Source organism: Phyllopteryx taeniolatus, chromosome 18, assembly GCF_024500385.1.
Source record: "Phyllopteryx taeniolatus isolate TA_2022b chromosome 18, UOR_Ptae_1.2, whole genome shotgun sequence".
Lineage (NCBI taxonomy): Eukaryota > Metazoa > Chordata > Actinopteri > Syngnathiformes > Syngnathidae > Phyllopteryx > Phyllopteryx taeniolatus.
The window spans coordinates 18,828,303-18,841,212 of NC_084519.1; the positions used below are offsets into that span (position 1 = coordinate 18,828,303).

Genomic DNA, 12,910 nt, shown 5'->3' on the forward strand with positions numbered 1-12,910 from the left:
AGTCACAGATACTGCGGTGTAGAACGTGAGGATGGCAACCCCAAGTGGACAAAAATAATACCTGTACCTCACATGCATATTTTGTATGGCTAAAGTGGACCTCTGCTATTCACGTGGCGCTAGGGATCCATTTGAATCCGATTCCTTGAATAATTGATGAAATATCATCGAATAGTTGCAGCCCTACCGCCAAGGCAGACGCAATGACGTCATTGATCGGATCCGCAAAAGACATTTACTCTCCGTCGCTGCGTGCGCAGTATATTTGAATCCAAAGGCTAGTTTATTTTTAGCCTTGTCGCGTGTCTTTTGACGAACTACTGTAAATATCACGGCCAATGAAGTTGTTTCAAATTTAAAAAACATGTCGGCGGTGTGACAAATTTGCTCTTTCACGATTGCACTGTGTCAGACTGCGGCAATAAAATCTTGTATTCCGATACCGCCGCATCCCGTTTTTTACCATCATTGGGCTTTAACTCGTCAACGCAAATACGACCGGAGACACTCGTTACCGTGGCGACGACAACAAGAGCGGAGCGCGCCGACTGTATTATAAGGACAAAACGTGCGTCGGTGGTCAGGAGAGGAGAGGACGTCGGTTTAAGGCTCGCTTGAGGTACGTTCACGTCCTTTGAATACGATACGGCTCGCGAGCAGGCAACAAAACGTTATGTGGCCTAGCAAGCTAGCGCTATGGCTAACGGTTCCACGTAAACATGCCGCCGTTCTGTCGAATCAAGCTGGAAAGTTTCGGTATGGGTGAAGTCATTTCGTTAAAATGAAAGTATTTGAATGACAGTACGTTAGCAGCCATTATTTCTGTCACGTTGTAATGTGATTGGAATACCCGATGTGACGAGAGCAGTGATTTCCGACCTTTATGGAGCCAAGGAACATATTTTACACTTGAAAAATCTCACGGCACACCGACAGACACAAATGTCACAGAAGGTGGATCCATTCATTCATGACTCTGTTGACTTCCTGCCATCTCATAGAAGACCATTCGTTTGTTCTGTCTGTCACTATGCCTAAATAGAGGAAGAAAGATCCATTAGTTCTTGTAAATAGAATTTTTGAGCAATAAAGTACACAAGTATGGTCAGTAAATGAACAGGTCCTTTAAATAGACACACGCTCCATCTTGTGATCGATTATCGTTTTTTTCAACTCGCTGATCGGTGACCGGCCCCGAAAATCCTGATCGCGTTAAGCCTAATCTTAAGGCACCGCCGTAATTGTATCGTCGCCAAACAGGGCTCATCCTCCTATGACTTTATTGATATTATCATAATTGATAGAGGAATGTTTCAAGTAGTAGCAATACTTATTCAAATTCTTAATCAATAGTTTTGCCTCACCAGTAGCATGTAATCGTTTTAATAGGGCGGCAACTTTCCCAATGTTGAATTTGACTTGAGGGTCCCGAGCGAGCCTCCACTGCTTTAAGAACCAAACGTTCAACTAAGAAGCACCGTGTGCTTGCTTCAAGCTGTCGTTCCCAGTTCCACAAAACTGACGCATAAAATGAAACATTGTATATTTAAAGTCATAAATGTTCACCCAAGTCGTATCACTTTGTCTGCCGAAAGTCCGCTAGCGTAATGCTAACTTATAATGTGAAACACCATCGATGGGCTAACAGAGCTGCTACGATGATTTTACAGCGCGACGTAGAGGGAGTGCGACTGATCAACCACCGTAATAGCGGGTGTTCACTGTAGAGATATTTTTAGATATACAGTGTGTACATATATTTGTTGTGTTTTCCCCAGAATCTCATACTGCACAGCAGATAAAAACCAGGACAAGGTGTTTGCGTACGTGTCTCAGAGTCCTTTCAACGAAACGCTGGAGTGTCACGCCTTCCTCTGCCAAAAGAAGAAGATTGTACGTTTTTTTTGTTTTTTTTGGGTGGGGGGGGGGATCTTGGTTTAAAAAAAAAAAGAAAAGAAAGTGAAAGTATGTCCACAGCACCGACAGTACTTGAGTCGTATTGATGATGATGGTTTGGCGCCACCTGGTGGTAGCGGCATCAAATTGACACTAAATGGCCAAAATGTTAGGTACACGTGCACATCGTCATGACAGCCATACAAGATCCAAATGTATTTGGGTGCAGGTAGCTTCTGAAATCTATGCATCATCTTCTTGCTGCAGGCTCAGGCTGTGACTCTGACGGTGGCGCAGGCCTTCAAAGTAGCTCTGGATCTTTGGGAGCTCGCTCAACAAGGTCAAAATTCATAATAATAGAGGAAGAAAAACCTTTTCATCATTGAGTGTTATCATTTTGGTTGGTCTTCTATTTGTAGACAAAAGCAAGAAGGCAAGAAGCACCCGCCGTTCCTGTGCAGCTGGCAGTGATGGCCACACGGGGGCGACAGATGGCGAGTGTGTTCCCGCAGGTGAGAACCGTAGCGCGGCGCCTGGACTTGCGAGTCGGACTCGGACCAATTCATCTGGCGCGCTCGCCGTCCGCCCCGTCCCGTGGAGATTCTGGCCTCGGGGGAGACGGCTCCGTGAGCCGCGTGATCGGAACTACGAACGCTAACCCTGCAACTGCGCATATGCCAATGGCGGCAGACCTAAATGACGAAAGCTCTTTTCAGACTAACGTTAGTAGTATTTCAGTAGCATTAGTTCATTCGTTTTAATTCAAAAGTGAAAATTCGGATCGGGTGTTGTTGTTTTTTTTCAAGCGGACTCGCGAGTCAATTCGAATCACCGCCGGCTCATTTGTAGCTTTACTTAGGAGCTTAAACTTCCACTTTTGGCTCACAAGATGAGGCAAAACCTCAAAAGTTGCAAGTTGGATCACACAAGTTGAGTCAAGTGGTTGACCCCCATTTTTTTTCTTCAATTTTTGTTCGTTTCCTCAGACGCGTCCGCCGGCGTGGACGAGAATTTGTGCCGGCCGATCCCGTCCGTCTCCGCGGGCTCGCCCTCGCCTCGCGCCGACCCCGCTCGGAGGCGACCCTTCAAACACGACTCACGGGTAGGTCAACGCTCTCCAAAAAAAAACCCCGATTTTTGCAGGTGACTCACTGAGTGTCGAGTGTCCAAAGGTGTCCGCTCCTGCTTGCTTCCGTCATCTCAACCAATTAGAATCGTGTCAAAAGCTTCATTTAGTCACTTGAGTTGAACTCAAAAAGGAAAAGTCAAATTATACAGATGCAAAACACACGCGCAGAAAGATTTTTTATTTCTGTAACTTTGATGGCTATAGTTTACTTTACAGCAAACGAAAACTCAAACTTGGCCATCTCTAGAAACTGGAATATTTCCGTCACAAGCGATCAAGAAACAATGAAAATGATTTTTCACGTAGAAGGAATTTGCCCTCTGAAAAGTATTTTCACGAGTACGGAAATAACGAATGAACTTTTCCAGCGTATCCTCGTTGGATGAGATGCACTCGCTCGTAAGAGCGATTTTGCGCGGCAAAATCCGGCCGCCGCTCGCCGTCGAAAATGGACGCGGAAAGCAATTTGTGTTTTGTGTCCCTGCAGGATGCGGACGGCGGCCCGGACGAGCGGCTGTCGAGGTAAACTTCGAGTGTGACGCGCTCCCTTAGCTCGAAAAACATTTTCACATGAAAGAAATGACGCTCGGGACCACGGACGCGCGATGTCTTTCATGCCACGACCGTGTGTAATTTGGCACGCGATCGAGCGCGTAGAAGGCGGTCGCGACCTCTGCTTTAGAGTTCGGGACGTTCTTTCCGTCTTTGCCGATGTGAAGTCGTGACTCGCGTCGCGGCGATGTTGGTTTTGTCTCGTTCACGTGACGTGCAGCGGTGAGTACGAATATTTGTTGTGCTTCATTCACGCATTCGCCAACTTCGTTGGTGGAATCTTGACTTCCAGTTGGCCCAACCCAATTTCCATTTTCTTTTGTTTCTTTAGCTTTTGTGTTGGGCAGCAAACTTTTCGTGACGACAAAAACGGAAGCGATTGCGGCGCTGCTGTGCCCTCACGTGTGGGCGAGGAGAGCCACGGTCGCCCACGAGTGAACGAGACAAATGGTCAAACGTACGATAATCCTTGTTGAACTTCAAATCGTCTGATTTCAGCCATACAACAGAACATCTCCGATTTCGGATCATCTTTAAGACATTTGGAAACGTCTGCTTTTACTTTGGAAAACAATCAACACTTTTATTTGTGGACGGCTGTCACGAACCAAACCAGTAACTCGACCCTCAATCGATTTATGGTTGTGCATTTTCTGCACTCTCAATTTGACTTCATGCCCTGTTTTTAAATAAAGGGATGGAAAAAATATGTATCTGATTCACGGATTATTCAGAAAACAATGCACAATAAAAAAAAATCAATGATTATAGTAATCGTAAGTTGCGGCCCAAACTAACGCCTTGCCCTTGTTCACACGCAAAATGTATTCGCCGCTCACCTGCTCAGCCCGTTTGAGCGCCGTGGCTAACCAAAACAGCAGCCCTAATGTTCTGTTTTACCGCCGTCATCATCTGCGAACTTGAACTCTGCTTTTTTGGCTAAAAGTGTGTCCTGCCTTTCCATCAGAATGGCGGAGTCGGGCTCCTGAGCGGTCTTTGCCGATGCCGCTTCGAGTCCCGAAGAGATCCTCGCCACGACATTTGAGGGCCAAAGAAAACGTGGCGAGCAACTCGAATGAACGCCGACGAGCGCGCGTCCTTTTCTTCCTGTGACAGCAAACGCAACAACCTTCTTTTCGTCCTACAATTATTTATTTATACATTTGAATTTTAATATTTATTCCTACAACCTCATAACTTTCCAAATGGAAAAAACAATGAGGTCTTCAAAATGTTCAATGATTCAATTCCCCTGAATTTCAATTAATTAATATATCGCTTTTTGTAATTATTATTATTTTTTTTTTAAATGATTATTTCCAGATTTTGTTTCTGACAATTGACATTTTTGAGGTTTCGGAACATCGACGCAATCCCAGCGTGAATTTTCCGTTGACTTTGTACAAATAAACGTGTGGACATGTTAACGACTTCTCTTTGCTGCATGTCGTTTGCTTTCGTACATATTTATGCACAATAAAATGATTTGTACAAAGAATGAAACTTAAAGGACTCCAATTGTAAAAATGCAAATTTGATGGGAAAGTATTCATTCGACTCACCGACATTTTGAAGTCGATCGAATGTCCTCCGAGCGCAACGAGGGAATAATTCGGCTTTTTGTAAACAAAATGGCTCCCCGTGTCGTATCTCGCCAGCGCGTTGCCATGGTAACAGGCCGCCGCCAGCGAGACCCGCTCGGCCGATGTCAAATGTCGTCACGTGTCATTTCTAATTGAGGCTTTTCTGCGGAATGAATCATCGTGAGGAAACAATTGATTTGGCAACGCTCAACAAATGAACAAGTGAGGATGAAAAGCAAACGTTGGCCATTTTGGATGTCCTGTTGCTTTTGGCAGCGTACGCTCAGCAGATCGCTGTAATTCGTATCGAAAGAGAGCGAGAGACACCCAAAAATGGGGTCTTGATGATGATGATGATGTCACTTCGTCTCCTCATGAACAAACCGACTCGAGCAGACGTCGTCAAGCTTTGGAGAAATGTTTTTGTTGTTTTTGAGCAAAGTGTTTTCGGCGGCACGGCGGGCGACTGGTTAGCGCATCCGTCTCACAGTTGTGAGGTTGCGGGTCCAATCCCCGGGAACTCCGCTTTCCTCCCACATCCCCAAAACGTGCGTGCTGCTACGCTGATTGAAGACTCTGAATGCTTGTTTGTCTGGATGTGCCCCGCGATTGGCTGCCGACCAGTTCAGGGTGTACCCGCCTCTCAGCGCGCCCGCGACAATGAAGGAAAGTGTTATCATTTCTTATTAAAAAGTCAAACAATAATAAACTAATCTAATAAGAATAAAGTCTTATGAAATTTTCATGAGCCGTCTCAATGGCGGGAGGCGGGCAGGAGCGGCGGCGGCGTCGTGAAGCGGCCGGTCGGCAGAGCCCGCTCCGCTTTCTTCTCGTCGTCAAACTTCGATGATGTTGATGGTCGGCGCAGACGCGTGAAACTGCGGCGCAAGAAGAAAAATTAAGCTGAAATGTTAAAGTTAAGTCAAAATATGACAAAAGGGAAATGTTAGAATTCTAAGACAAAGAAGGAAAACTGTAACACGTTGTCATTTGAGAGGGATACATATTGCTTGCTGTATTTATGCAGAAAAGTCCTCATTTGAAGAAAAAAGTGGTAATCTTGTTCATGTGAAGGTCACAATTGATCATTTGACAGGCGGGAGCACGCGAGGGTGCAAATCCTATCCCAGCGCGTACCTTGCTCCTGAGCAGGCCTCCGCTGCGGCGCTCCGGCGCGCTCCTCTGCGACAGCGGCTTGCCCTTCTCCTTGCCGTTGTCCTTGATGATGTCGTACTGGCGGCAGAACAGGGCGACGACGGCTGGACGCACGCACGCACGCACGCACACGGAGGAAGGAGGGCGCTCGGTATTGTCGCTCGCAAACACGCCGACGTTGGTCACGTGCGGTTCCTAGCGATGTGCTTACCTTGCATCAAACTGATATGAAAATGCTTTCTCTCTTTTATACATTCGTGTCCCGATTGTCTAACTGACGAATGTGAACTTGTTCGGGTTTTGGGGTTTTGTTCTTGAAATGTACCCGTTGCACCTTTCAAATGGAATCGATTGTATACACGTGCATCCTTTTTGCTCCCGGCTAATTTGAATCAAGCAGTGCAGGAAGCGGTCACGAATCGAGGGCTGATTGGCTAACTCTGCGTGAAAGCGCCATTATTTCGCATTCGCGCTTGCCGTCGGACCGATTGGAGAAGTCAAAGTGGATCCGTTTGAGTACAAATGGAAAAACACGATGAGTTAGCCGTCAAGCAACACATTCATTTATCGTGCATCGCGTAGCTTTTCTCTGTGACTTTGTAGGAAATGAGTGCGCGAGCGGCGTTTTCCTACCTGCCCACATGAGCAAGACCGCCGCTATTATGACGACCTCTCCCGTCTGCAGATGTCGCGACCTCTGCAGGCCCCGCAGCGTCGGGTCATCTGGAGACACGCACACCAATGTGACCTTTCCTAAATGTTCCGTTCATCCGGCGAAGGATGAAGCACTCGTACGTCCAATAACATTTTCCCGGTGGAAATGAGCTGAAAGCTTTCAAGCGGCCCGCCCGCGACCCGCGCGACGAGAAGCGGAATGGGAAAACGAACACGCCGGTGGACCTCCTCCAATCGGGTTAGGGTTCGTTCACGTTTCCCGCAGAAATAACAAACGTGGCTCTCGAGAAACCTTTGATCAATTGCGCAAATTCGCATTTGAACAACGCAAATGCGAGTCAACCTCGAGATTTAGTCGCTCGTCCCTTTTCAGGCAGAAATCACCGAGACGGGCCGTCGCGCAGCCGTCGCGTCTTTGCGCACTCAGATCATTAGATGCGCGGCCGTGTCAATTGCTTTCGACGCAATCGGGGGAGGGCAGCGAGTCTTTGGCGCGCTCAACATCACGCGGCGGGCGGGCGGGCACGGTGCGCTAAATTTGCAGGATGATGTCAAGCCGCAAGTCGCAAGTTAGCGGCTCGCTAAATTGCCAAGTTAGCGGTCGGGACAAAACATGCAAAAAGCTTGAGGACGACAATTACGCAACGCGACTTGCAAAACCTTTTTTGATTGCATTTTTTTGGCCGTCACGCATGTGTGAATCGTCGGCAGGGGGTCTGAAATCCCGATGACCGCGGCGGCCGTCTTTGCCCGCTCACGGCTGGCAAGCTTCCGTAGGCGAGGGGCTTTTAACTTCAAATCATTTCCGGATTATTCAACTTGACGGATCCTCTTTTGAACTGGTTTGAGTTTCATCGTCAGAATGTGCGAGCGAAAATGTCGGCGTCAGATTTGAGAAGCGCAAGCTTCAGCTCCAGGTTGCTCTTCTTGCCACTTTCGCGGCGCTCAAATAGGACACAAATTTGGCTTTCGTCGCTTCAGTCGGCAACCCGACCCGAGCCGATGCCGATGCCGATGGAGGCGGAGTACAGGATCACTCTTCTCGCATTAGCGCTGCTTTGTGGGACAACGTCTGTGTGGTTTTTTTCACGGATGGGCGCTATTCCGAGCATTTTTGCAGTATTGTTCATCCGTAATGAAAAACGTTCCATTGGAAATTTGCAGTAATTGTATGCAAAATGTAAAAAAAGGGTTTGAGCTTCATGTGCTGCACAACCAGACGGATTGAAGACGCGTACGTGTTTGTCGGCCGCATCCCGTCGTTCCCCCGACAAAAGCGACCCGTGAACCAACCTTGATTGGAAGTGTCGGAGGTCAAGCGGTCCGTCTTCTCGAGCGTGCGAAAGTGGACTTTCTCGCCGGCTTGGCTTTCCCCGTAGAGGCCGACGGACTGCACCTGGACCACGTAATCCGTCTCCTCCTCCAGGTCCCACAGGACGCAAGATCGACCGGTGGTGTTCACCTCCCGGATGAAACGCCGCGTGTGTCCGTCCTGCTTCTTCGGGAGCAAAAAATGAGGCTACATTCAAATCTTTCTGGCGGATTTCAAAGTGCAAACTCACCTCAGCGCCTCGACGGGCCCGGACCCCGCAAGGGTCCAAAGTGCCACAGACTGGCTTTTTGTGTACGTAACGCAAACGGCCGCGACCGCTCGTTCAGATGTCGGAGTTTTGCGCTTACGGCGTGTGGCCGCGAACGGCAAGAGCGCTCTCACTTCGGGATCTTTCCGTCGTGGACGGTGGACCCCGACTGTCTATTGCGACGGATACGTAACAGAGACGCGCGCGACACGTGGAATTCTTTTCTTGAAAAGACGGACCGTGTCGCCACAGTGGGCCGGAAAATCTCGTATGTCCAAATATGGTCCATTTCATATTTCTTTCCCCGCTATTCGTCTGTTCATTTGACACGTTTGAAGTGTTGAAAATAGCTTGAGAACAAATCCGTTTGCTGTCTTGGAGGCGAAACCGTCTGAGAAAAGTTGTCAAACTCCGCCTCTTCCGTCACGCTGCGGGAGCCGCGCGGCATTATGTTGCCTCAAGATTGAAAGTCCAGATGTTTTTTTGTTTTTTTTTTGAACAACAACGAGTGAAAATAGGGTCACCGGCGGTGACCGACTTGGCTGCGGGCAGCGTGGGTTCAGTTCCCACTCAGCGTCGGTGTGCATTAGGAGTGCGGACGCTTGTCCGTGTGTACGTGCGCCCTGCGACCAGTTCAGGGTGTAGTGCGCCTTTCGCCCAAAGTCAGCCGGGATAGCCTCCGGCGCGTGTCATAATGCTTCGATGGTGCTGACGGAAAGTTTCACGCCTCCGGGATTCGGGCGGGCGGGTATGGATACTGACCCGAAAGCATTTGTTATGGGGGCACAAACGACGAACCGGGACAGAGCGAGGGTCGACTATAAACAATAATTCAACGTTTCGGGACTTACTTGCTGGGTGGGAGAGCGAGAAGCCGATGACGACGTCTCCCTCGGGGACCTCCCAGGAAACGGTGGCCGAGTCAGCGCGAAGGTGCACGACGGACACGTTGACGGGAGGCGGCGGCCGGTCTCGCGGAGGGCGGAGACAGAAAGGTGGTGTTAAAGGGCAAGATGCGTTTGTCGCCGACCCAATCGTCAGGGCCGTCCGCTTCCGAATTTCCATGAGCTTGTTTCGCTTCGAAAGGAATTCGGTGGACAGACTGCACGAGTCCTAAAATCTAATTAAGTGCTACCTCGAAAGTCTTTAGTCTCAAACTAAAAAAAAAAAAAAAAAAAAAAACCTCTTAAGTTGTGGCACTAATAAAGCGTTGTGAGAAGTTTAGCGTGAGAACATTTTGCTTGGTGTAAATGTTGCAACATGAAAGGATTTAGCTTCCCCGGGCTGACAACGTTTGTTTGTTTGTTTGTTTGTTTGTTTTGAAGCAATTTGTAGCAGTCGATCACGTTGACGTGGCCATTTTGCTGAACCGGATCGCGGACGCTTTGTTTTTCGCCGCTTGCGCATTTAAACGGCAACGAAAGCTCGCCGCTCATCTGCAGTCGCGCCGCGTCTCATCTCGGAGCGATCGGCGGCGGCCTCGGTGTCGGGCGCACGAGGCGGCTGCCCGTTTCCACGGTGGCGGAATCGTAAACCTCGAGCGAGTTAAGGGGCTCCGCTCGACCCTCGGGCCTCGGCAGGCGCACGGAAAGTTTGGGGCGTGCGCACGGGCGATCGCTCTCAGCTGCGGCGAGGAGGTCGAGAGGTCATCTTGTTAAGCGGCTGTCGGGGGCTTTACCGGCGGAAGGTCAGCGGGTTTTGCTTGCTCCAAATCGCCTTGGCGGACGTCCACGTAGAACAACCCAAAAAAAAAAATTTACGAGCACAAACCGACCGCCGTTACATAATTGTTTGCGCATTCATTGAACTTAATCATCGCGCGACTTAACTCAATTGACTCTCTAATGAGATCAATTTCCCCCACTGAAACTCGTTCAAATGTCGTTGATCCGTTCCAGCGCGTCAAAGCGCCACTTTTCTCACTCCTCACGTGTTTTTAAGAAAGAGAAATAGCGCGAGATTCTTCCACATCGTAAAAGAAAATCAAGTGCTTGTCTAATTGCTGCGCATACTCGTTTTTGTTGGGAGTGAGCCTCGGAGAGGCGGGGCTTAGCGAGCGACGTCAGCCTGAGGCCTCGTGACCGCGGCCTCATGTATCTTTTTCCACTCGAGGAGCAGAAGACGCGTCGAGTCGTGCGCATGTAAAATCGCGGCTCTTCCTTTTCTGCTTTACGGGATGTCCTCGAACACGCCGCGCTCGCAAAAACCACGACAGCGGCAAATATCGAGGATGCGTCGGCAGGCTCGAGCGAGGGCGACGCAGCGTTCCCCGAAATCTTCTTTCCAAAGCTGCAAACAAACTTCAATTGAGCGCTTTTAGCATCACATTTCAAGAACAAATACACAAAAAAAGGGTCTGCGGAATTCACTGCACAAATGTGTGTTGCATTTCAAACTTTCAAAAAATATGCACCCACAAAAACAATAATTAGGAGTAATTAAGGGCCACCATGAAAAGGTTTGGAATTGCCTCAAGATGGCGGCAACGCTCGACTTTTCTATTTGACAGGGCTACGTGGCTAAATGAAGCGCCTCCGCTCACTTCCGCGTAGCGCAAAGCACTACGTTATACTAGACAGCCCTTCGAAAAAAGACAAAAACACTCAAAATGTGGGTTTTCCAGCAAATAGCAGAGGGTTAGTTACGTGAATGTTGAATATTTGAGGGAAAGTCGTATTGTTTGCAGAGTTGGACGTTATTTCCATAACATTCAACAGATTGAGCTTTTCAAGTAGAGCAAACATCTTTTTTTATTACAGTGCATTCGAATGAATGCTTAGGAAGCAACTCGGACGTTCAAAAAGCTTTTGGTGAAAAGAAACAAGCGCAACAGTAACTAGATGCTGATATTTTTTGGGGCTTATGGAGCGGCCAGCTCAAGTTGGATGTCAGTGACTTGTTTTCCATGGCGTTCGCCAATCACTTTATCAACTGCGTCACCACGATTGCGATGCACACTTTCCACTATCTACCGCAACGCTTTTTTTTTTTTTTATTTATTTTTTTTACAACATACATATACAAACTTGGATTGTTGGATTGTGAGGCGCCTAAACTTGTCCAACTTGCGGCATGTTGCCGCTTCGAGGTTATCGCCATGAGGAGACGATTTCATCATCTTCATCTTCTACTCAAAAGCTGTGCTGATCTTAACTCCAACGTTACACACTTGGCCAAATGTAGCACTTCCAAATAACAAGTTGTTCTCCTTTACTGCATAAATGTGGCTGCGAATCCTACAAATTGAGAGCTGGACAATGACAACTCAATCACATGTTGGCTTTATGGTGGTGTATAATTTCATTTATTTTCATACTATTTATAAACCGTCAAGGGAGAATTGACCTTTTTTCCTCTATTTGCATCTATCGATAAGTATCGAAAAGCCCCAAATTGTAAAAGGTGTGTCCTGTGTGCACATCATTTTGCAGCTAAGCGCTTTTGTCAAACGTGGATGCAGAATTTGGAAGATGCGCGTCACATCCCTAATGAGTTGTCCGAGTGGCCCGAGAGGCGTTCAGGTGTGCTCGGTCGTTTTGGACCACGTATGTCGAGTCACTCACTTGCCCGCACCAGGAACACGTCGCTCCCGAACAGCAACAGGAGCGCCGAGTGGATCAGAACCAGCGCGCGGGCCATGTCTTTCCTCTTCCCGGGAGACGAAGAACGCACACGAAAAGGAAGAAGCTCTCAAGTCCGGCCGCTGCGGTCCATGTTCGGATTGGAGGAGGACGACGAGGACGACGACGACGACGACGGCTGATAACTGGAGCAGGCTCAGCACCGCGAGACGACGACGGGGTTCTGGAGCGTGTTGGCGTGCGCGACTCGACCGTTAGCCGAGCTGAGCTGAGGCGACGCCGCGGCTGGAGCCCATTGAGCGCTTTGATTGACAGATGAACAAGTTCGTCCTAGCCCCGCCCCCTGCTCCTCCTCCTCCTCCCCCTCCCGCCTTTTGACTTGTTTGGCCTGCGCTGCTAGCAAAAGCGACATATAGCACCCATATAGCTAATGTCTTTTCATCGAATTCTGCTTCTTCCGTCGCGTGTTTTAACGGACAAGTGGCAGTTCAGGGCGTCCATTTGGTACCTCGGACTTCAAACCGTCAAAACTATACAAAAACACTCAAACAGTCGCCAAGCTCGTAAATTGATTTGCCTATGTACCCAATCCATTGCCCGCATTGATTTGAATTGAAAGGCCATTAATGTGCTCCAGCACCCAAAAACACCATCAATGGTTTTCTTTTGTGATGTGTTTATGACACTGTTGTTTAAGAACATAAAAAACAAATAAGGATTATTAAAACCAACAACAACAACAACAACTCTTTTTATAAT

General features: G+C 48.4%; 2 protein-coding genes across 10 annotated transcripts in view; one reads left to right on the forward strand and one right to left on the reverse strand.

Annotated features, from left to right (window-relative positions):
• Nucleotides 1–5,007, forward strand: part of si:ch211-278j3.3 (E3 ubiquitin-protein ligase RNF19B) — a 28,473-nt gene extending 23,466 nt beyond the window's left edge. For 5 of the 9 annotated variants that reach the window (XM_061754864.1, XM_061754863.1, XM_061754861.1 and 2 more), the window contains 7 exons: nt 1,779–1,893; nt 2,164–2,236; nt 2,316–2,408; nt 2,883–2,998; nt 3,513–3,547; nt 3,909–4,034; nt 4,545–5,007. In XM_061754864.1, the coding sequence (XP_061610848.1) occupies nt 1,779–1,893; nt 2,164–2,236; nt 2,316–2,408; nt 2,883–2,998; nt 3,513–3,547; nt 3,909–4,034; nt 4,545–4,566 (580 nt within the window). In that variant the 3' untranslated portion in view covers nt 4,567–5,007. Of the gene's footprint in view, nt 1–1,778; nt 1,894–2,163; nt 2,237–2,315; nt 2,409–2,882; nt 2,999–3,512; nt 3,548–3,908; nt 4,483–4,544 lie in introns of those variants that run through there. The other 4 variants (XR_009785548.1, XM_061754868.1, XM_061754867.1 and 1 more) reach the window with 4 other exon arrangements.
• A 20-nt stretch (nt 5,008–5,027) lies between these two features.
• fndc4a (fibronectin type III domain containing 4a) lies at nt 5,028–12,484 on the reverse strand. Its single transcript, XM_061754871.1, has 6 exons — nt 12,134–12,484; nt 9,426–9,541; nt 8,284–8,488; nt 6,949–7,038; nt 6,298–6,419; nt 5,028–6,038 (listed from the first exon to the last, which is right to left on the reverse strand). Exons 1-6 carry the CDS (start codon nt 12,207–12,209, stop codon nt 5,997–5,999), a joined length of 651 nt encoding a protein of 216 aa, XP_061610855.1. The 5' UTR covers nt 12,210–12,484; the 3' UTR covers nt 5,028–5,996.
• Between the last annotated feature and the right edge of the window lie 426 nt (nt 12,485–12,910).